Consider the following 25338-nt stretch of genomic DNA (forward strand, 5'->3'; position numbering starts at 1 on the left):
TCTTATTCCCCTCTCCTGCAGAACTTCATTTTAATAAAAAAACTCCTTGCAGAAAATCTTTAAAAATCCTCCATTAAAGCCTTCTGTAAAAATGGGTTCTTCTATAAATGGCCCATGAAATAACATAAATTCCTTCTGTCTTACTCTCAAAGTGAGGGCAGATGAAGAGGCAGCTATGATTCAATCATATGGCTGAATGACAGTGGTAGAGATTTCAAAAATAATTTCTAAAATTTAAATTTTTAAAAAAAACTATATTACAAAAGTATGGTTTATGTATAGGTATGAATCCTATTTGGCAGCAAAAAGCACCTTCTGAATCACTTCATTTTGACAGAGACCTTCTTCGATGGAGAAGTGACCTTCTGTATCAAAATAAGGTAAACATATCCTGCTCTGAAGGACTGCTTTTCAGTGTCTCAGGCTCTGAAGGAAATTTAGAAAAGGCAAGTAGACCTGCAGTTTTGTATCTCTTCACACCCCACCAATCTCATCCATTCAAGGTGTGTGAGAAAGAACAGTAAGCTCTGGTTCACATCAAGTTTTGTTGGAGGACAAGAGGGAAAATACTAAATAACCATTAATTAATATTTAAAATATTATTAAAAAAAGAGATTTTGCAAGAATAAGACAGATAGGACACCTAAAAATGTTTTGTTGGCAGTGCTGAAAGACTTGTTTCCTAAGTAAAATTTTATTTCATTAGAAAGTAAGACACAGAACCAGATCCTGAGCACCACCCAAATCCGATCTTAGTGCATGGCTGCCTTGACACTGTCTACAAGTGTGAAGCCATTCCCAACTCATCCATTTCACTTATTTTCTGAGCAAATTCAAGACTACTGTGATGCCACTTGGGCTTCTACGTCAAGTAGCAGAAAATTTATGCCACACTTTGATGCTGCACATTGGGCAGGAGTTATATCAGCTTTATGCTCCTCTGTTAGTGCTGAAATGCTCTCAAAAGACCATTGGGAAGCCAGGATACAGCTTTATGTGATTCATGTCAAAATTTGGTAGGTGAACTAGACATAAAGATGCTGTGAATAGGCCACTAAGTATGTTGATAGGGAAAATCTCTCTAATTTCAGAGATGTGTAAAACATAATCTGTGTTAGTGGTATTACTCTGTAAATTCTGAAATTGCTACAGTAATCTGGAGTGTACAGCTTGCCATTACAAGATCAATTCCTTTTTAGTCATAGAAGACCTCAGAGAACTTTTATATTGAGTTCTAACAGCTGCTTCAGTCTTAGAGGTATTCTTTAATAGCATCAAAAAAATGTCATTTCTTCCTCCTCTTAACTGTCAAATGCCACCAGTAAAAGTTTAATTGGTCACTTCCTGCTCTCCAGAGTTTTTACCTTTATTGATCTGTTTTGAGAACCTTATAATGAGACCAATTTGGCAAATATTTGTTGCCACTGCTATTGACCACCCCATTCAGCCAGTTTAGGTGACCCAGAGTAGACAAAAAAGAAAGAGCAGTAATTGAAGGAGCCATTTGTTCCCTTTCATAGTTGGAAATGTCACGACCTAAAAAATCCTCAAGAACTGACAAAACACAGATTCTCTTATTCCTATAATCCTAACAGATAGCAATACTTGCAGAACATTTCCTATCAGTGTCAGTGACATTTGCCTATGTGCATTTTCTTTTGTAATCCTGATATTATTATTGCTCTTTGGTGCTTTAGACTAGGTTTGTAGAAGCCAAAATAAGGTCAAAGTTTTGTCTGCAGTTATATGATGTTATTATAAAAGCACACAAAGGAATTAAATACTCACCATTTAACGGTAGTTGGATCACAGTCCCAGCTTTTCAAATCCCAAACATGCAATGGCTCAGTTTATAAGTATCACAGCACTTAACAGATATCTCTGGCCATACTGGTCGTCAAGAGGGTCAACATACCATCTTAGTTCAGTCCTCAGCAGGTAACTGATTTCTTAACAACAGCAGCACTTCAGTTTATCTTAGAATTATCAATAAAAAAAATTCCCTGAGAAGCGTCGTATCTTTTCTGCCTGATCATTTCTGGGTCTTTTCCCTGCAAAGTATTTGTACCACTGAGCATCCTGCTTGCTGCTGCAGGACAAGGGGCAGAAGTTTTTTTGCACCTATGCATTCACTCCACAGATGGTTTTTTCAATTCAGCAGAATTTTTAGCTGTACAAATTACACCTGAAAACACACCCAGGCTACTAAGTCAGAGAGAAATCAGTGGTTTCTACACAGTTTTTAGCAGGTTTGGGGGAGGTGATGATTCGAGAGAGTCAGCATGCCCTTACTTCCTGCCTGACCAATCCAGTGGCCTTCTATGATCAAGTGACTCCAACAGTGGACAAAGGAAGAGCTATGGATATCATAGAATCATAGAATCGTAGAATCAGCTGGGTTGGAAGGGACCTCCGAGATCATCAAGTCCAACCCTTGATCCACTACCGCTGCAGTTCCCAGACCATGGCACTGATGCCACATCCAGTCTCTTCTTAAAAACCTCCAGGGACGGAGAATCCACCACTTCCCTGGGCAGCCCATTCCAATGTCTGATCACCCTCTCTGTAAAGAATTTCTTCCTAATATCTAACCTAAACCTCCCCTGGCACAGCTTAAGGCCATGCCCTCTTGTCTTGCTGATCGTTGCCTGGGAAAAGAGACCAACCCCCACCTGGCTACACCCTCCTGTCAGGGAGTTGTAGAGAGTGAGGAGATCTCCCCTGAGCTTCCTCTTCTCCAGGCTGAACAGCCCCAGCTCCCTCAGCCTCTCCTCATAGGACTTGTGCTCGAGTTCTTCACCAGCCTTGTTGCCCTTCTCTGGACCTGCTCCAGCCCCTCCATGTCCTTCCTGAACTGAGGGGCCCAGAACTGGACACAGCACTCCAGGTGTGGCCCCACCAGTGCTGAGTAAAGGGGAAGAATCATTTCCTTGGACCTGCTGGCCACAGTGTTCCTGATCCAGGCCAGGATCCATTGGCCTTCTTGGCCACCTGGGCACACTCTGGCTCATGTTCAGCTTCCTGTCAATCCAAACTCCCAGGTCCCTTCCTGCCTGGCTGCTCTCCAGCCATTCTGTCCCAGCCTGTAGCACTGCATGGGGTTGGGGACAGAGATATCATCTATCTGGACTTCTGTAGAGCCTTTGACATGGTCCCCCGCAACATCCTTTGTTCTAAATTGGAGGAAGATGTATTTGATGGGTGGACTGTTCAGTGCACGAGAAACTGGCTGGATGGTGGCATCCAGAGGACAGTCAGTGGTCAGTGGCTCAGTGTCCTGATGGAGATCAGTGACAAGTGGTGCCACCCGGGCTACCCATGCTGCTTAATGTCTTAGTCAACAACACAGCCTCAGAAAATTCGCAGAGGACACCAGGCTGAGTGGTGCAGTTGAGCTGACACACCTGAAGGGTGGGATGCCATCCAGGACCTGGACAAGCTCGAGAAGTGGGTCCATGGGAACCTCATGAGGTTTAACAAGACCTTGTGCAAGGTGCTGCACCTGGGTCAGGGCAACCCCTGGTATCAGCACAGGCTGGGGGATGAACAGATTGAGAGTGGCCCTGCTGAGAGGGACCTGGGGGTGCTGGTGGACAAAAAGCTGGACATATGCCAGCAACGTGTGCTTGTAGGCCTGAAATCCAGCCATATCCTGTATGAAAAAAAAGCACGGCCAGCAGGTCAAGGGAGGTGATTCTGCCCCTCTGCTCTGCTCTGGTGAAACCTCACCTGTAGCACTGCACCCAGTTTTGGAGACCCCAGCACAGCAAAGACATAGACCTGTTTGAGCAGAAGGAAGTCCACAGAAATGTTCAGAGGTCTGGAGCACCCCATCTGTGAAGGCAGCCTGAGAGAGCTGGGGTTCAGCCTGGAGGAGAAAGCTCCAGAGAGACCTTATAGCAGCCTTTCAGTACCCAAAGGATGCCTATAAAGAAAGATGGGGACAAACTTTTTCCCAGGGTCTGTTGCAATAAGGCGAGGAGTAATGGTTTTACACTCTAAGAGAGTTGATTTATATTAGATACAAGGAAGAAGGGTTTTTACAATGAGATTGGTAAATTACTGAAACAGGTTGTCCAAGGAGGTGGGAGATGCCCCACTCCTGAGCAACTTGATCTAGCAGAAGATGCCACTGCTTATTGCAAGGGCAATTGGACTAGATGACCTTTAAAGGTCTCTTTCAACCCAAACTGTTCTGTGATTCTATGATCTCCAGAGGTCCCTTTTCATCCCAGTTATTCTGTGATTGTGCGTGATTCCATCAAATGGAATGCCTCAGATGCTAAGCACTCTCCTGCTTCTTCAATGGTTTCTCTCTCTGAGACTTTTCTTCCTTGTGTCACTGAGCCCTTTAATGTCTGTCGAATCAGTGAGTCCTGTATGGTTCAGACCTAATTTTGGAGATGCATTTTAAATCTGGAAAGGTTTTGTGTTCCTGTTTCTGGCAATAAACTCAAGATGTCATGAGAAGAAACTGAGGGAAGTGGTAATAAAATTCAGGATAGTCTAAAGAGAAGTGACAGGTAAATGGAAAATGTAAATGCCTTGCAACAGACCTGGGAACTAATTCAACAATTGCTATAGTTCAGCAATTTTACACACCAGTGATGTCACTACAGTGTCTAACTTCATATTTGTATGAATAAACTATAAAGGTTCTGGAAAATAATTTTATCTGGGATATATCATTTTGGGTTAAATCCATAAGCTCACAACAAAATTTGTGTGCAAAATTAAATTGCTTGCTATGGTGATATTAAAAGGATACAGATTCCCTTAGTTCTCTAAATCTGTCATCAGTACCCAAGTACAGCAGATGCTAGGAACTGAAAGTGTAAGGGAAAGAGAAGTGGGACAAGACTGCAAAAGTTCCTGCTGAGTGCCAGCTTTTTGTAACTGGAGGACATTTTATTTAAAAAAAAAAATCAAGTCAGATGGGTGTTAGCATTGGTACTGCCATTTCTCTACCACTAAACTTCAACTGTTAGTATTAAAGAGAGGTCTCCCATCTTATTGACTCTGCCCAGAAAAAGAAAATCCCAGTAATACAACGTGAATAGATATTTATCACACAGGGTGGAGCCAAACCAACAGGAAAACAAATGCAGGTATTTCAGGCTCTGATAAAAAGTAAACAAAAGCAGGCATGTTTTAATATTAGCTGGGCAATTGCTCCCTCAGCCACACCCAGGGAAAGCAGTGGGGTGCAGTGCTTCCAAAATGTTTCCTATGTTTTTCGAATGGCACTGCAAAGCATTCTGTACCCAGTGCTTAATGGTTACATCTGTGCTAGTCCTTCAGTTGTTTTTTATTAAACCTCTTTAAGTTCTTCTTTTCTTTCTGCTCCCTCCATTTTTTGTGGTATTTTCTCACATATACTTTAATGTCTACTTTAATTAAATTTTGTGTTTACACAGGGACTGTTTTCTACACTGTACCTTCTCCTTCCTTGCAAATTTATGTCCTTTAATTACCCACTCTTCCCTACACATCAAGGCTAGTAAAACTGCTTATGTACACATTACCTTTTGACTTCACAAGCAAAAAAAAAGTCTAGTTTCTTGACTCCTTACATGATTTACCATACACTTTCTTTTCTGTTGCCCACCACTATCTGCTCCTGTCACAATATGCTTTCTCTTTACAGTGCTTCTTTAGCCTGGTGCTGAGCTACATCCAGGCAGACATGGTAGCTCCCTCATGAGTACAGCACCATGCCAAGCATAAAAGAAAAAAAAGAAAGAGAATCTTCTCTTTGGTTTTTTGCATGCTCCCTTCTTTGCCCAGCCCCATGTTTCTTTCAGAGTGGGCTCTTTTCTAAGGGTGTTCCAGGCCAAATCTCGATCTCTCTGGTCTCTTTCACACCAGAGGGCAAAATCCATGGATCTGCCCTTGTGTCTGTCCCTTAAACATTTGCTGACTGTGGCAGAAGTTGTAACTGATATAATTTTATAAGTCAAAGTTTCTGCTACCAGCAGTTTTGGAGTGCAAAACACAGTGCTTCCCATTCAGTTTTACCACAGACATCTCCCTACACCTTGTTCAGTTAAAAGCACCTATAGTCTCTGGATATGCTCCAATAACAGCACATGATGGAGGAATGGTTCATCACTTGGCCCCAGTTAAACAGATTTGCTCCTCTCTGTCAAAGAAAATATTCAGTCATAACTCGTATTCATTCTGAATTTCCCACCAAGCAAAACCATTGTCTGAATGCAGCAAACAAATGACCATAGGTGAATGCACTTTATTTCAGCCACATAGTTGTGGCTGCAGTGTCACATCAGCTGTATACTACTGTCCAGAAGCCTCTGCTTAAGGGAACTTCTTCATTTAAAGCAGTGATGTGCCACGTAACAGCGCAATTTATGAAGCTGCAACAGAAAGACTAAAACATCTTAGGCACAAAACACTGATGCATCTTTGACACGAAGCTGTCAAGGATCCCAATCCCAGTTAAGTAACAGTAAAGTGTGTCATGTCTAAAAAGAGAAGAGGAAAAACTAAAAATTGCCAGTTCAGCTACCACTTCACAAAACTTGGTCTTGCTGGTCAGAACAAATAACGTGTGGGAGATTTACAGTTTCAGTACTGCTCCAGAGAGTCCCACCATTTGTCTCTGCATGTACAAATGGAATGCAAAGCAACGGGGAAAGCTTTTAGGAAGAAAGTAAAGCAAAGTTCTACTTCAAAACAAGTTTTATGCTCCACTCTCTTAACATAAAAAGAGACACATACCTCTCTGAATTTACATCCTTCCTATCTACACTGTCACACAAGAAACACTTTTATTGCATTCCTCACTTGACTGAATTCCTCACTTTTTTCTTGAAGTGATGGTAGCACTGTGTTCAGACTACACTGTGCCAGCTCCTAGCAATCACACTCTAAAAGCCTTAAGGTGGAACCCCCCGATGTCATGATGATTTGTACAGACTCAGGCTTCTACCTCTTATGTGTGAATTGTCCTTACCTGGGAGCAGATCTGAGTTTTGGTTTTGAGGCTAAACTACACACAGCAGTTCTCTTCCTGGTCACCCACAGTTCAACCAACATCTTCAAAGCATTTAGTTAGCTTACCTTTTCTTTAGCCAGCAGTGTATGGAGACGTGAAAAATAAGCATCGTTTATTGCTTCATATTACCCTAATCAAGAGTGAGAGCAACAAAACTCAGCTTGCAGTATATAGTACATCTTTGGATCTCTGCCTACGTGGTTAAGCACTAAGTAAACACTGAATCAAGGATGCTTTTAATTTATCTCCAAAATTCATATAAATAGCAAACATCTGTTCAGTAATAAGGGGCCTAAAAAACAAGGATGTGAAATTACAGTTTCTAATACGTAGACCATATATGTGCTGTCTTACATCTTAAAAACCATTATTTATTTTATTGAAACTATGGAACTGATAAGTATGATTCTGAAATTCTAGATAAAAGACTTGAAGGAAAAAAAAAAAAGGAGATCAAGCAAATCCCCAGATTCTGTTCTTACAGACTTAAGCATTACAGAGTTTTTTTAATTTCCAAAGTCTTTGCATTTTCTTGCTTTGGTGGGATTTTGGTATGAAGGAGACCAGAGGAAAAGGTGAAGTAATAATATTCAGAACACTTTTAACTTACAGTGACAGGAAAATGGAAACAATCTGAATTACCACTGGAAACTCATTCAGTAAAATATTTTAGTTCAGCAGTTTTATATGGCAATGACATCATAAAACCATAACAGAAATATCATGCTAGCTCAAAAAGTTTCAATACTGTAGTAATATATACTGCAAATGAAAAGACCCAAGAAAAAGGAAAACAGGAAAGTGAGATTTGAGTCATGACAAGTCATTTCATTAATGAAATGAATAAATGCTGACAGAAAAAAACAAAAAGAAAATTATTCTAAGACATGAAAGGATTGAAAACGGACAACTTTATATGTTACTTACAGACGTATGACAGACTATAACCACCCTCTGTGATATTCACTTATTGTAAATAGTTAGACTTGGTGAAACACCTCATTGTGCAGCAGTTTAGGACCACAACTATCACTGCTACCATAACATCATGGCTAATTTTTCACATGTATCTACTACAGGCATTTTTTGTTTTTTTCTCATCTGATTCCCTTTTTAAAAACAGATCAGAGACAAAAATCTTTTCCCCAGTCAGCAAGTGGCTCAGCAATTCTTAGTCCTTACGTTTTTCAAAAAATTGTAACTGATTTCAACTTGCAGGAAAATCAGATATAATCTGCACATGTGTTTTGTTTGTATCTTAAAGCTGGTATCATTCTTTGGGGCAATACCTTCAGTGTAGCAAACTACATCTCAAGAAGTAATTGTGGTGATTAGTTAAGAAACCGAAAAGAAGTTTAAATTGCCTATTTGTTTAAAAGTTTATAAAAAAGCGGTCGTTACCTCACGCTACTCACAAGTCTCCACAGGCCCTCGGGATGTGCAGTACGCTCCCATGAGTCATTTTACCAGCATCGTAATTTTTTGCAAGAGTCTTGAGGCATTGTTAAGCGCACACTAGTGCAAAGGCTCCCAAAGGCAATTTTGTGCACATCCTTCTGGTCTTTGGTGAGTGCAGAACGTGCCTCTCTCTGTACTGCTTTTTGGAAAGGACATTTGGCACCTTTTCCCCCACATGTCCCATGATACGCTAGGAACCCAAGGGAATGGTCCAGGCCCATGAGCCCCACAAACTGGAAGGAGTGATGGTTTTGCCCCTTCCCTCACAATGCCCATTCAGAGCAAACAGGGAAGAGGTGTGGGACCAGGCTCCCTTTCCCCGGGGGGACAGGGAGAAATATGATGTGCATAAGACAACCTACCACCTCAATTCAATGAATCCCCAGTTTGACACCCTCCTTTCGCTCCTCCCAAACACTGATTAACGTGGCCCTTTTGCTTCTCAAAAGCAGCTGCTGGCAGCAAGCACAGCTCTTGTCCTGTGCTGGCTTGCCCTGCCTGTTCACTGCTCCAAGGAGAGGCACCTGGCAGCACAGGCAGCAGCAAGGAGATGACTTGGGCAGAAGGTGACAACTCCTGTGGCTGGTCTTTCTGTTTTTCTTCAGAACTTTGAGAACTTTCTTTGAGAACTAGTACTTTGATGCAGAATACACTTAGCAAGCCTTTAGAAAGCCCAACCTGCTGTTTCCCCTTCACCCAGGAGGTGCAAATGCTCTGTTAAATTAATGAATGGGACAACATATCATGATGCGGTGGGACAGGGATTTCTAAAGTTTACAGGTGCTGAATGCTGAGATACTTATTTTTTTTTAAGAACAGCAGTGTCTGAAAAGCCAAAGGGTAAGCAGTCCACAACCCACTTCCCAGCAACGAAACCAGGAAATCTATTCCCAGGGTAAGGATGTTTGGGGAAAAATTGGTCTTTAAGTTCTATTGTGAATTCACTAGTCACACGTTTACAAATGGACATCATACACACAGAAATTTCACTTTACAATCAAGATTATGATTCAGACTAGACAAAAGCAAACAGTTGATTAGCACAGACATTCCCATCTTAATCTATACATATGTAACATTACACTAACACTTTTGTGCTTTTTTTTTTAATTTTAATATGATCTTCTTAGAAGGCATATTATTCCTTAGACAAACTAACACAAGTTCTCAAGTTATCTCAGGATAGTTATTTCAAAAGACAATGCAATATTTCATAATAAACATTTATAATCAGGTTTTTAACAAAGTAATTCATCATATAAACAAATGAATCAGTCAGACACTAAATAAATATTTTTACTGGTAAATACTAGCATTTTGCTTATATCATGTAGGACCTGATCCTGCAAGCCCTCTGTATACCTCTTTATCCCCACTGAATGATTGATTTCATTGCTTGTTCTAATCTACTGTTTTACTTTGAGCTGAGCAAACACATTCTGGCCACTAAATTAAGTAACTGAAATAAGCACTGGAATACATCCCAGTAGACAATGATTTCCTTAGATATCTTTCTAAATAATTAGTTTTTTTCTTGTTCATGAAATCATCACAAACATTTATCAACAGGCAGTTTTTGGTATTTACAATGTGAGTTGCATTGGTTAGTTGAGATTGATCAAATAAACGACACGTTCCTTGTTCTTGGCTTTCTAACTGAAAAAGTGTGACCTTTGCACTCAATTTAAAGAGCGGTTTCCGTGAATTATTTCATGAGGCATTGAATTTCACTTTTGACAAACGTTTGAGCTAACAATACTGGGCAAGGAAGGCAAGAGCTCCAGGAGAACAAGAAGCCAGGAGCTCTCCTTGAGCAGGGTAGACAAGCATGAATTACCCTCTATCTGTTCCCATCTACCACAATTACCACCCTCTCCAAGGCAAGGGAATGGCCTTATTTTTAAGCATACAACAAGGTACTTTTATTTCTTTAATTCTGAGTTTACCCAACCCTCCTCAGGGTTGCCTTTTTTCCTTGCATGATGAATCCAGAACAGAGAACCACAGATTAGAGACCTAAACACCCTCCTCATGCCTTAGGAAATTTATCAGGATATCCTATATAAATAGATGTGTCAGTGAATTACAATCTCTTAGTTGTTTTTTTTCTGAAAGGAAATGCACAAGTTGTTGGCTATAGCTGAAACTGTTCCAGTTACAACTTTTTCTTGCCCAGATCCATTTGAAATATAGTTAAAAGTCAAGGGTACTGAGGCTGTTGGATGTACCCATTGCACTATTTTAAGTTTAGCTGAATTGTGATGGTTTCCTGGATGTCTCTGAGTTCTTACCACAGTATAACATGAAATGTTCCAAGTATGTGGCAAAAATAACAACGATTGTAGCAAATCACTGCCTGAACTGAAAAAAAGAACCTACTTTGAAATTACTGTCTCTATATATCTATATGTATATAGGGATATACACACACGCACACCAACACATGTACACATATATATCCCTATATAAACATTTCCCTAAAATTGGAAATTTATTTTATTATTTCTTCTGTTGGTATCCCTTTAAATACTTCATGAATCCACCATATGACAACTTCAGACTGTCTGGAGACATATATCTGAACACAGTCTTATAATCTCCACTAATATAAATACATTGGCAAGGAACTTTGACCAGCAATAGTGAATTTTGAAACTTAAATAATTATTCTACAACTATTTTAACAACAAGTTGCTGCTGAGTACCAACTCATGGAAAATGTAAAAAAAAAAATAAAAAATAGAGCTTTGACTTCTAACACTCTGTATCAAGTGCAGCTTTATGAAAGGAATGTAAAAGAAAATTATGTATTAGAGACTCATTCTAAAAAGAGAAAGAGCAACTTATACTGTTTCAAAATAAGAATACTGTATGCCTGCACTTAATCATACATGACCATTTTAAGTCATAGTTACTTCTTGCCTGCAAATGAAGGATGTTGGCTCACAAATCTTCTAAAGTGTATATGAATATTTGATTAAATCCTGTTTGTTGTGAAAACAAAGTTCATTTACACTTTGATTGAACAACGATGAGGAGTTTGTTTTAATAATAAGACTTTTAAGAACCTTGGTAGCCAGTACCAGTTGTATTTGCAAGTAGCTCCTCGGCTTTACTCTCTTTTTAAAAAATAAAGGTACAATTATAGTTATTCATTTACTTTAAAAATTCTAAAGATGAAGAAAAGTAGCATTTATACATATAAGTCCTCATATAAATTATAAAACTCAAGTTTATCATATAGAGTTCCATCCCCAGAAGAAGCATAAAGCACTTTTGTGGTACCTTCACCGGTAAATATTTGTATCACATCAAATCTGAGAAATGCAACAGGGATGATACTGCATCTGAAAGCTAAAAGAAAACATTCTTCTGATACAGTCTCTTGTGATGGATATGCTCCATGGGCTTATATGGTTTCCATGACTTGACTGAATTTCAAATAAAGGAAATATGAAGGAATTCACCTCACCAGTTCAGTAGGTATAAGAAACATCAGTGAACAGCAGAGTCATCCCGTTTGAGGTCAACAGTCTTTGGAAGACAATGAGGAGGGAGTTTAAATCTACAACAGCAAAATCAAATAAGACAATAATGAGGTAAACTCCCCTAAAAAGGCCAAATAGGCTGAGATGTCAGGACAGAGTCCAGTTGTACCTGACACCCAAATGTTTCTGTAGCCAGAGTCCAGCGAGCTGCATGGTAGAGGCAAATGTACTCGCTTTGGACCCTAAGCACATTTTATATTGTTTTGGATCTAAATTGGGGTCACACTGAACTGGATGAAAAACATGGACAACTCCTACTTCCTGACTTCTGAAAGCCTTCAAGCCAGATGTTATCACTTTAGTAAAGAGGTCTACATCCTCAAGTCCCCAGCCTTGAATAGAGGTATCAAATCCACCAGCAGTAAGCAGATCACTTTTGTAAATGCAGGTAATTCCAAATCCATACTCCCTCCAAAATCCAGTTCTTTTTGTGAAAACAAAACTACTGTCAGCTGGAGGGTTGTCTCCATATATTACTTTTGGATCATATTGACTGAAGATGATAGGATAGTAAACCTGTTCTCCCTGAATAGTGTTATCTCTGCATCGCTGGAGGAAGTCTGGTGTGAATACCAGATCAACATCACAGAATAGCAGCAAAGTGCCATTGTCAAACTGAGATGAGGCCATCTCAAGACCTAAACCTCTAGAAAACTTGCCTGCCATTGGAATCAGGGTCATATCTGCCTTAGGATACTTAATGCTGTATTCTTTCATTAGTTCTATGTGGTTGCTAGAGTCTTGGCCTGGCTCGGAACTGAAGAGAATTATTGCCAACTTTACATTCTGCCTGGGAATCAGACAAGTCTTCTCAAAGTTATCCATAAATCTTGAGAAAATATCAAATCTCCCCGTGATAGGGACGAGGATATGTATTTTCTTGTCACTGTGTCCCCCAATGTCTTTGGTGCCTTGGAACGATGAGGAAAAAATCTTTAAAGAATTTGAAAGGAAAGAGAAAGACTGAGTGTCAGTGTTGGAATCCTCCAGCAAGCTTCTTACATCCAGCTCTTCTGCTTCTTTGAAGAAAGGTTTGCTAAACAATTGCTGAAGGTAAGCATGGCGTCTCACTGGAACTGTAACTTTCCTTCCTTTGTGCCTTTTGTACAAAAGCAGCAAATCCAGGATGTACTCCACTCCGTGCAGAGGGTCCACCCTGCGGTAGCCATACTGTATTTCCTTGAAATCAATGAGCCTTCCTCTGGATCTAGAGTTCTCGTTTATCATTTCCATCACTTGCATCACGGTGTCATCCAGTGCAGCCCGCAGGACGCTGCTCAGGCTCTGCCGGGGTGGCTGGTTCTCCACCATGGAATACAGGAATTTTCCGGTCAGGAACTCCCACTCGATGACTTCACCCCTTTCACGTGGCTGGAAATGATTGAAAGATGGCATCCCTCCCAGCTGCTGATCCTCCTTATTTACTTCAGTGTTACTGAGCTTGCTCATCAGGGCACTTTCCCGATGGAGCTGGATGGTCCGATAGCGCAGGTCGGAAATCTTGCGACTCAGTATGTAATTGTGCAGCCTGTATTGGTAGGCTGGTCTTTTGTTTGGATGAAGTGTTATGGCTGTGTGAATCTTGCTGTTGTGAAGATCTTGAATGTAACCCTTGCGGTTGTGTTCATAGTTTTCGTGGAACAACTGCTGCATCTAGAAAGAGAGAGGGGTGTAGGGGGAAAAAGAGACATTAAGTGGAAGTGCTTTTACTCACAAAAGGACTCACATTGGCATCACGCTGAGTATTACCAATTTTTATATAGATCACGGTGATTTTAAGGCATAGAACTTTAAAGCATTCAGCAGGTAATATTTACACTATTTTGGTGCCTGTTCCAGTAGTGCCCACAGTAAGCAAATCCTGTCCTCTGCCTAAGTGAAAGGGCAGGTATCTTGGGTTTAATCTGTACTTCATCTAACTGCAGAGCTAAGATAACACCTACTAACTCCAGAGAAATAGAATTATTTCCTATGAGTAGGAGATAAAGGAAAAAAGGCTGTTTTTTTAATCTGCAAACAGACTGGTCTGTAATTAATACATAAGGAATATGTGCTAATTAGATTGAAAACGTTATTCAATGAGGTGTTGTAAGCTTGAGCTACAATCAGATTTTGAGATGGGTATTGAAGTTTGTCTTTCATTCACTGAAGAAATCAAGAGACATAAATTCTGATTGCATAATGTCTCGCACTCAAAACATTCATCTTGTTCTACTTCAATTCTGTCAAGAACAGGAGTTTTGCTAGTGGAAGTAATACTAAGCATAGGGCAATAAACATAAAAGAACTCCTAACAAATCTAAGAACCATGAAAGTTATTTAAAACCATTAGCATGTATGAGAAATAAACATTGTCACACTTCAAAACCAGAACTTTAATACAAAACTTTAAGAACGCCCCTCCCATCCCATTCAGACCTCAAATGGCTCTGCTTAGGCAAATATGGTGATGATATTTGCTCTTAAAAAAACCAATTTTCTCTTTTCCCTCTATAATTTACATTTTGAATTATGATAAAAGAACAGCTTATCTGGTTAGATTTCAACCTCTCCAGTTGTAAGGTACACTTCCTTCCTGGCCTGTTATACTTTAAAGCTGTCTCCTGTGAGCTCTGCAAGGTGACTATGCTTTTGCATTCTCCACTTTTTCTGGAAAAAGTTGAAGCCATGGTTTTCATGTCTAGGATTTTATAGTAAAGTCCCCTCATAGGAAAAGAAAGAAAATGCGCAATGTTGAAAATAAAAGCAAGAAGGGGAGGTTGTTTTGTTGCTAAATGGTATAAGCATCCTTTTTCACAAAGCCTGACACTCCACACTTTCCTGAATCCTCTAATGAAGAATTGTATTTAACCATAAATGAAACAACCATTAACTACCTTCACACATTTATCTTATGGGACATGATATTTCACAGTAAGTTTTATTGAAAGTAGTATACGGTATTTTATCTAAAATATTTGTAACAGGCAACAAGCTATTGCTGCAAAGCTAAATGCTGTCCACCAACTGTGCAAATTCTTCTGTAACCCTCAACTTACTACTAAACCAGCTTCACAGCAGATTTATTAGCAGCACCCATTTAACAGAAATATTCTATTAACATAATACTGCATTTTTCAAACATTCCAATTTCAGATGCCTTGGTTTATTTGATGTGCTCCACTGAAACCACAGAGAGAGGATGTACTACATTATACTAATGATTTTGCTTTTCATAATCAACAACAGATTAACAGCAGCAATGAAAAAAATTGAATCAACTCGGCACTATAGTATTTTCACACATACAAAAACTTGTGCTAATCCATTTTCAATTATGTTACTGAAAACTTTTAATAGATCTCAATTTGGAGAAAGCAGTTCAGAATAAATATGACACTGAAATCATGAACTCTTCCTGAAGAGAGCACGTTTTAATCCTGGTGCAATGCAGAAATTTGTTTTCAATACTGCAGTACGAAAATGTCTTTTTACAACTCAAATTATTAACATCTAGTTGAAAGCAATTCAATTTGATCGTAATTTTGCTTTGAAATTTCTAAGCAAAGTGGTCAAACCCAGGAGGCAAAGGGAAGAATGATTAAATTTCCTGGAAAATGGATCTGTGTGAGAGCCTGAATTGGTAAATGCAGTCCAAAGTGACCTGAAAAAGGAGGTGGTTTGGGAAGTGGCAAGATTTACTGAGTATAAATTAGAATTACTTAGTATGCTAAAAGTAAACCTTCCAGTAAAAGTTTTCATGATTTTAAATAGCAAGGTAATAAATTCTGTGTAAATAAATGCAAAGTGTATGTGAAGAACACAGTCCTAACTATACCTGAAGAATGTCAGATTGAGTGCAAGCTGTTAGGATTCTGGAAAGAGAACCTAGTTAAACAGTATGCAATTTGGTGTACATGTCACACTGAGGTTCAGTAGGGATGAAAGGAAAAGCAAGTAGCTTGAGGACAAGACTAGAGTGGATCAGAAATATCATTACATGTTGTGGTTATAGTGCACCTGAATCTTGAAGGCTGTAGGCAGGTACCCTGTCAATATTGTGATGTCCCATCTGAAATCAATCACAGAATCACAGAATGTTAAGGGTTGGAAGGCCCCTTCAAGAACACCTAGTCCCAACCCCCCCCTGCCATGGGCAGGGACACCTCCCACTAAACCAGGTTGCTCAAGGCATTATCCAACCTGGCCTTGAACACTGACAGGATTGGGGCATTCACAACCTCCCTGGGCAGCCTTGTTCTACTGTTTCTCCACATTCAGTAAAGAATTTCTTCGTAATATCCAGCCCAAATTCCCCCTCTTTCACTTTGCACCCATTACTCCTTATCCTATCACTACAGTTCCTGATGAAGAGTCCCTCTCTGGCTTCCCTGAACGCCCCCTTCACACACTGGAATGTTGCCGTGAGGTCTCCACACAACCTTCTCTTCTCCAGGTTGAACAGCCCCAACTTTCTCAGCGTCTCTCCGTACCTCTTACCAACTTTATGGCCCTCCTCTGGACTTGCTCCAACAGTTTCATGTCCTTCTTATGTTGGGGACAGCAAAACTGTATGCAGTCCAGGTGGATCTTACAAGAGCAGAGTGGAGGGGGAGAATCACCCCCCTTGACCTGCTGGCCATGCTCCTTTTTGATGCAGTCCAGGATTCCATTGGTTTTCTGGGCTGTGAGTGCACATTGCAGGCTCATGTCGAGTTTTTCATCAATGTGAATACAAAGGTACCAACAAGGCCACCACATGATCACACCTATGGATCATTAAATGAATACATGACTCGGGTAAAAGGGAGTAATCCAAAGAGAGTCAAGCCCGGGATCAATAAAGTCAGTGTAAGTGAGCACCATAAGGAAAATGGACAGGAATGGTCACCATCTCTTCTCACATACAGAACCATGACACCTACAAGAATGCACTCAAGACTCAAAATCAGAAAAAGAAATACATAGCTCAAGCACAGATCTTACTGGCACAGCAATCTGCTGATGGTAAAATTTTGGATGTCTTCAAAGAGCAAGCCAACAGCTTAGTGGGAGACTTAAACCATTGCTGTGAACTCCTGGAGCTCCAGCTGAGGATGTATCACAACATCTTATTGCCCTACACCCCTGTCTCAGCTAGTGGTTACTGCAGAGAGAGACTATTTTGCCAAATGAACACTTAGTTTGGCATGATACAACCACTTCACGTTCACCGAAGGCAGGGAATGGGAGAAGCTGTCTTAAATTCAACATAATACATGGAGGCACAACATTTTTTTTCATATTGCATGACTTTGTGACTTCCCTGAATAGTTTGCTGTCTTCTGAATGATTCTTATGGCACAACTAATGCAAGAGTTGGCAAGAACTTCTGCTTGCTTCTTTTCATCCCAGCTGAAACTGCAAGCTGGCAAGAAATGCTAATAATCTAATCATGCTCTGAGGAACTCTGAACTGCAAGCAGGAATTTAAAAAAATATGAGAAAGATATAAGAATAAAGGCAATGCTTTATTTTCATGGCAGAGAATGTAATTTGCATTGCAAGCTCTGAAATCATTGTATTCGCTGTGATTTACTGGTGTAATAAAAAAGGAAAGTTCTTATTACATATACACAAAAGCCAAAACCAACCTACTTTATTATAGCAAGACTATCACATATTGAAAGACGGAACGCAAATGGTGCTTTTTTAATTAACACAATTTTTCTCTGAGCATTAAGAACCGTTCCTCTCATTTAACAGAGAAGACATAAAACTTAATCCTCCATCCACTCTAGCTCTTCTTAAATCCACAGTAGTACTAAACTGTTGACCACTTTATCTAAACTGGACTTCTAATAAATGCAGAAATAAGATGAACAGGAATTACTCCTGGTCTTTCTTTCCCCTGCTCTTTAGAGTTTAGCTCCACTAAAGATGAACATTTATTCACTATTTCCAGTGAGTTTGAGGGACATTTCATCCATATGAAGTACACACGTAAATCTACTGTGTTTGAGATGATATTGTTTCCCTGAACAGCAGCAAGATGTGTGCTTTAAGAAACCCCTGAAATTCAGATGACTGCAGGCACATTAGGATGTTCTCCACAACATGCACTGAAATTAAGTGCAAGACTAATCATAAGTTTTTGGGCAAGAAAACAGATTTGAGCAAGCTATTTTTGGTCCTATGAGAAATACTGTGTGCCTGGAGAAGATAAGGATTAAGACCGGAATTATGAAATCCGTATGAACTAAGTAACAGGGAAGCAATAACAAGCTATGTTTAAATGGAGAATTGTCAATTTGGAGGGGAGTTATTTCGGAGGGAAGCTTCTGAGGAACAGCATCATACCTAGTGACACTGGCACAAAGTCTTGGACACTGCTCATGACACAAAGTCGAGGGCATCAAGAACAGCTGAGAGAAGACATCCCACCAGAAGAGCCAGAGAACTTGGGAGATGAAACACTGCAGAAATTAAGTCATTATTATAACACAACACATAAAGTCCTACACTCGTGGTTGTAAGAGGTAGGTGACTAAGTATCTTAAGAAAGTTGACTTTTTAAACTGGAAATAACTGACATGTAAGGAGAACATAAGAATATTAGCAGGCAGTGAGGTGACATGCAGAGATAATGAAACTTGAGTGCGAATCCTCTATAGAAAAGGGAAACAAAATTTTGTGTTGCATCAGTCAGGATATTTCTGAAAGACACAGCACACAATTTCACACAATTCTGGACCTGCATCTTTATCAAATGTATGGGAGCACATCAATGCAAAAGGAACTTGTCAGGACCAGAAACTATCCCATGGGAAGGGGTTAATGTTATTTGGCCTGTTTAACCTTGCAAAATGAAGGACAAGAATCATATTGTCTCTAAACACATGAAGTAAACAAGAAAAGGACGATGAAGGCAAAACAGCCTTAGGTTTACCTGAGTGGAAAATTAAAGGAAAATTTCCAGCTGTCAGAAGAAGAGTTTGGATCAGATTTTCAATATAAGTAGTGCATACAATTTAATCAGGTCATAAGCCACCAGATTGCTTGTGAGAATCAATGACTTGAGATATCCATTAATTTTTTCCTAATAATACAGTGCTTGGTTTTTAGTAAGAATTAATTACATATTATTAATTCCTACAAACAAACATTACAATGTAAATACCGAACATCCTCTTTCTATTCACAGTCCTCAGCCACAGTGTTTCCTTATGTTTCCACTTAATGTAATGCCTAACAAACTAGCTTTATGTCTGTAAAAAACAATGATTGGTAATGTAATAACACAACCATTTGGTTTTAGTTTATAATGCATCTGAGTAGTAATGCTGTGAACCATTGTGGCACAAAAGCAGAACAAGCATTCGGGTTTCACTATTCAAATTATTGTAAGGGATTAAAACCCACTGCTGTCTTTAGCATCACTTTGGCATATAATGCATGCAGAAACAACAGGGAAAACTGGAGTGTAATTATAATCTGTGAATGACAGTAAAATGCCATGTGTACAGGAGTTACATCTTGCTGCATGTTGAAAGGTGTATCTGTTAGTTTTTCCTGGAGAAGGAAGTTTGAGCCAACACAGCCACAGAAGAAAGTGATGAATGCTATTCTGTTTCACACACACAATCAACAGACACATTAAACAACCTAAGCACCGGAATCAAGTCTTGTTGCTGACAATGTCTCCAGGATGAACAAAGCTTGATGTATTGATTCCAGCTCTGATATGCAGGGGTTAGTAATGGGAAGAATTACAAGTGCATACCACAAATCCAATTAATACTTACTTCAGCATTAAGACTGTTCTCTCAACAGAAAGGGATCTAACTTCTTATTCACAGATTAGCTAGGTATGATATGTAGCTATCAAAATAAAAACTAAAAAAAGGAGTTATTTTTTAGACTATTTAAAAGTAGAACAGTACTTAATAATTTATAACTCTTCTGCTGGCCCTCACCTCAATAAATAAAGGCTAATAACAAATCCTTTTGGACCATTTTCCCCACACCTCCTTTCTCACATCAGTCAACTCACTGGACCAAAATAAGCTAAACACACTCTAAGCCAAGTGATATCAAGAAAAGCTAAAATAATGTGCTCATAAAACAGCGCTTAATATTAGTAGGCTTTGCTGACATCTCATAACTGCAAACCAAAAGGCCCTGCTCCAAATCCCAAAGTTTTCCTGAAATATAATATGGACAATACAAGAAGGCTGTGTAAAGTCATGCTATTCTGTGTGTGATTCCAGCTACCCTCCTGCTACAGAGATATTTAACCAAGCACACAGGGTAATAAAGTCTAACAAATCTGTATAGGCAAAAGAAGCATATGTTAAAAAAAGAATGGTAAATACTTGAACTTTTCTAACCTAGCTTGTAAATAGACAAATTAAACAGCACTGGTATGCAAGGGTGGCAGCACACACTGCAATTATAGCAAAATGTTTTAAATTACCCTCTGCATTATCTAAGTGGAACAATTGTGCAAAAGGTAGCATTTCAGAAGTCAACAGGTTTAAGGAAGTTAGACTGTCAGCCTTTCAGCTTCCTCAGGTTTGGACTGCCTGGGGTCACTAACCTCCTTCTTTGGCACAAACCTGCCTTCAGAGTAGGAACATCAGGCGTAACAGGGAAGGGATGGTAGTTAAACAAACTGGTAACAGTCGAACAGTTACAATGAACTACAACCCTCCCCTCACCACCAATCTTTCCATTGGCATGTGAAAGGGAGACAGCTGACTCAGCAATTTCCATGATTCCAAAGACCTGACTCATTTTCTGTTCTGGAAGATAAAGATGTGATCACAGAGAAGGTATAACTACTTTTCCTATCGTAGCTTAAGCTTTGTGTAATTCCATGATCTTCAGACTCGTGGCTGCTCCTTCATACTCAGCCTCTGAGAAAGCCCAGGAGAGAAAAGCAGGTCCACACTGCCAGGGAGTTCCACAGTGAGACACCAGCAAGTGCACTGGGACCAGCCACATGTTTACAACACGAGTCTTGGGAGCTGAACATGCCCTCCTTGACATTAAATGAATATACCTGCAATCCAGCAGGTAGGGGCCATCTGCAGCTTTGCCACTCGTTTGCCTTCCTTACAGAAGGTGAATTAATCACACTACCATCGCCTACTATGGCACCCAGGCCACAACCCTCAGCATGCATGAATTTTGCATCCTTTTGAAGATCTTGGTGGGACATGTGCACTGCCTTAGGCAGCAGGTCTATGTTTAAACCTTTTCTAAATGCTAAAATTGTTCTCGGGCTCTTTCCTGTCTGACTATTTCTACAGATATTTTCTCCTCAGTTCAGGCACATCTGCAAGGAAGTCTTTTCATGTCTGAAATATTTGTAACTCGTGACAGTAAATCAGATTACTAATCAAAAGATACCTCGAGCACTGAAACGAGAAAAACTTTAAAAACTTTAAAATGTTTAAAAAGTCATTGAGTCAAGAAGTCAAGAAAAAAATGAAATTGGCTGGGAAAAAAATCCCATAACTCTACATATTTCAATACAATTCATAATTATGCACCTAAAATTTTATTTCTCTCGAGGCACAGGCATGCAGCTTGTTTTCTTCTCTACTGTTCACCAACTACAATTGGTTTTTTTCTTTTAATCTCAAGAAGCTATCATTCCACAGCAAATACACTTCAGAAAACTGCTGGTTTTACCCTTTAAAGAAGCCTTTGAATCCTTTAATTATTCAAAGAAAATTCAACAAATGCTTGCATAGCCAATTAAGTACGGATTTATATTCTGGCACTATCAGATAATGTTGAAATGATGTATGAAGAACAGCATCCATAACTTCCATTAAGTAATGCTATGAATTCTGTGTTTAAATACTTTGTCAATCAAATAAATTAACTATCTGAATTTATTACACATTTGTTTACATTAGTGCCTAAACACCTACAACAAAAGGTTGTAAGTTTAGGAAAACACCCGGCCTTGAATGTCTTTCTTGTTTTATAATTAGCATTATTTCACTATTAGTTCAAGTATTTTAATTCCCCAGGCCATTGGCCTTATTTGGGTAAACTTTTCCACACCAAATAAGGAAAGGGCAAGTATTATAAGGAGACATATATAACTACAAAACATAGGTTAGCACAGGAGTGATATTTTGTTGTATCTTTAAAGATGGAGAATAGGAATTCAATTTGCAGGATCCATTTTAAATTACGCTCATCCAGGCAACATCAGATAAAAACTCATTGCAATCTTTTAGCAGTGCTTGTGTAAGGACAGAACACAGAATGTGAGACAGAGATAATACATGTTTTAAAACTAACTAGCAAAATGGACGAAATAAACATGCTTCTAGGGAAGAGAACTTTTGGAGACCTAAAACTTTCTGAAAGCCTTTTGGACACCTCAGAGAACTGACTATTCTCCTTGCTTCAAGCTCAGGTCACGTTGTTTGGATTCCTCTTTTCTGGTAATAAATGCAACACATTGATAAAATCTGAGGTAACAAAAGAGACAAAGGATGATGGAAATTGGCAGATTAAAAAGACAAACAGATCAGGGCTAGTGCGTACCTAAGGCTTACCAGGAAGAACACATTAAGATTAAAAACAGGTAATCTCATAAAAGACAGCATTTGTGGCTGAGCACCAACTTTCTGTTTAAAACTCTATGGGCCTTAATGTTATTTGATTTGCTTTGAAGTCTGCATATTTATTCAAACTGTCATCAAAACCTGGCTTCTTGCAAAAGCTCTCAGGTGGATTAGGTGCTCAGATATGGACACGATACAGCAAAGGACTCCTGAAAGGTAGCATCTGGGGAAGGGAAGTGTGATTTCATATTATCCATGATTGACAGACAAATGACAGATGACAAAAACACTGAAGTGTGTTTAAACACTCAGCCATTACTTAATTTTTTCATATATATTTACATGGAAGTGGTCTGGGAGATTTAGAGCTATGACAAAGCACTGCCTACAGCAGGAAATACTGCTGACTGGAAATCCTGGATCATTAAAACAATCCACTGAGCAATGCCCCCTCTGGGTGGCATATCTTTTCATCTGCATGAGGTAGGAGGGAACTACAGAATCACAGAATTATAGAACAGTTTGAGTTGGAAGGGAGATTTACAGGTCATCTAGTCCAACCCCCTTGCAATGAGCTGGGACATCTTTAACTAGATCAGGTTGATGAGAGCCCCATCCAAACTGACCTTGAATATTCATAGGGAAGGGGCATCTCCCACCTCCCTGGGGAGTGTTCCACCACCCACACTGTAAAAAATTTCTTTCTTATATCTAATCTAAATTGATCCTCCTTCAGTTTTAAAGCCATTCCCTCTTCTCCTAACACTCCATGCTCTTGTAAAAAGTCCCCCACCAGCTCTGTTGTAGGCTCCCCTCTGGTACTGGAAGGCTGCTCTAAGGTCTCCCCAGAGCCTTCTCTTCTCCAGGCTGAATAGCCTAGCTCTCTCAGTCTTCAGAGGAGAGGTGCTCCATCTCTGATCATCTTTGTGGCTCTCCTCTGGACTCAATCCAACAGGCATTTCTGGGGGCACCAGAGCCAGATGCAATGCTCCAGGTGGCATCTCACCAGAGCCAAGCAGAGGGACAGAATCCCCTCCCTCACCCCGCTGGCCACGCTACTTTAGATGCAGCCCAGGACACAATGGGCTTTCTGGGCTCCAAGTGCACATTGCTGGGTCATGTCCAGCCTCTCACCCACCAGCACCCCCAGGTCCCTCTCAGCAGGGCTGCTCTCTATCCCCAGCCTGTGCTGATACTGGGGGTTGCCCTGATCCAGGTGCAGCACTGTGCACTTGGCCTTGTTGAGCCTCATGAGATTCTCATGTCCTCACTTCTCAAGCTTGTCCAGGTCCTTCTGGATGGCAACCCATCCTTCAGGTGTGTCAACTCAACTGCACCACTCAGCTTGGTGTTGTCAGCAGACTTGCTAACAGCACACTTGATCCTGCTGTCTGTGCCATAGATGAAGGTATTAAATACCACTGGTCCCAACAGAGACCCCTGAGTGACACCACCAGTCACCATCCTCCATCGGAACACCAAGCTGTTGACCACTACCCTCTGGATGCCACCATTCAACCAATTCCTCACTCACTGGACAGTCCACCCATCAGATCTCTCTCTTGCCGGTTTAGAGCCTGCACCTGACTGCTATGACTTTTCGAAAATCTTGGAAAGTGGCTTGCCAGCTACATCAGCCAATTCCCTGCAGGCTCCCTCTTTGCTCATTCAACTAGTGGTGAGGCTTTTTTATTCCCATTATACAGAGGTCTTGACTGCCTGGGTGGAGGGTCTATTCTTCCCAGGCAGGGGCAGGTGACTGAGTTGGGTACTGGGAGCGAAAGCCCAAAGATAACTGGAACTAACACTTTTCTCCAGTGAGATTTTTCTAATGCTGTGAATATTAGCCTTATGGAGGAAACATACAGTCATGCAGTAACAATAGCAATTCAAGTAATAATTCAGAAATAATAATTAATGAAAATCAGGCAAGGATAAAGGGTAAAGGAATAAAAAGTCAGCAAATGTAAAGTGGAGAAACGGGAAAAGCCTGTGTGTGATAAAGTACCTAAGAGAGACAGAGCTTTTAACATTATTGAAGCTTGGAACTCAACATGAAGCTAAAAGCATTAAACATACAGATAATAAGAACATCCAAGATGACATTATAATGGACAAGAGCAATGAGAATCCTTGCTGATCCAGGGCAAAAGCAATTTGGTAGCTCAGTAACAGGCCATAGGAAGGTGTCAGCATGATCTCACCACAAAGATCAAGCCTACAGAATGCAATATTAATAACTTTTCCCAGAGAAATGTATTTGGTAAAAAATATATTGCATCACATTAACATACTGAAAACAGGACTTTCAGCATCTTTGGGCAACAAAGCAATAAACATGGACTGGTGAAAAAAGAACTATTCTCTTTTTTTTAGTTTGTAAATGCATCTTGTGAACACTTACATATATTGCAAAGTCACATTTTAAACTCTCATCTTAAGTAAGAAAACAGAAGTGTCAGCAGACCTACCTAGTATGGACCAAGGCTGTCTGTTTTATCTCCACTAATTAAATGCTCCATTTGTATCATACAGTATACATAAATTTTTTAACAATTCCTACTAAATTTGAGAATGATTGAAACCTGGTTCTGGTGGCTGGTAGACCTGAAAGTAGTTTCCCAAAAGTTATCACTGGAGAACTAATGACTGAAGCAGAGCACCCAAAAAGCATGAGTTCTTCCAAAGAAACACTCAAACTCAGTACAGGAAGACTTCCTGTTAAACTTCGTCATTCCCTTGACATAAAAGCTTCCCATCAGTCTGCA

The 25338-nt window shown here is 39.9% G+C and overlaps 1 protein-coding gene across 1 annotated transcript in view; it reads right to left on the minus strand.

Annotated features, from left to right (window-relative positions):
• Window positions 1-9377: 9377 nt before the first annotated feature.
• CHSY3 (chondroitin sulfate synthase 3) overlaps window positions 9378-25338 on the minus strand; it is a 142947-nt gene continuing 126986 nt past the window's right edge. The window contains exon 3 of the mRNA XM_027671019.1: window positions 9378-13674. Within this exon, the coding sequence (XP_027526820.1) occupies window positions 12109-13674 (1566 nt within the window). The 3' untranslated portion in view covers window positions 9378-12108. The remainder of the gene's footprint in view (window positions 13675-25338) is intronic.

This window comes from Neopelma chrysocephalum, unplaced genomic scaffold, assembly GCF_003984885.1.
Source record: "Neopelma chrysocephalum unplaced genomic scaffold, ASM398488v2 Primary Assembly neopelma1_97017, whole genome shotgun sequence".
NCBI lineage: Eukaryota > Metazoa > Chordata > Aves > Passeriformes > Pipridae > Neopelma > Neopelma chrysocephalum.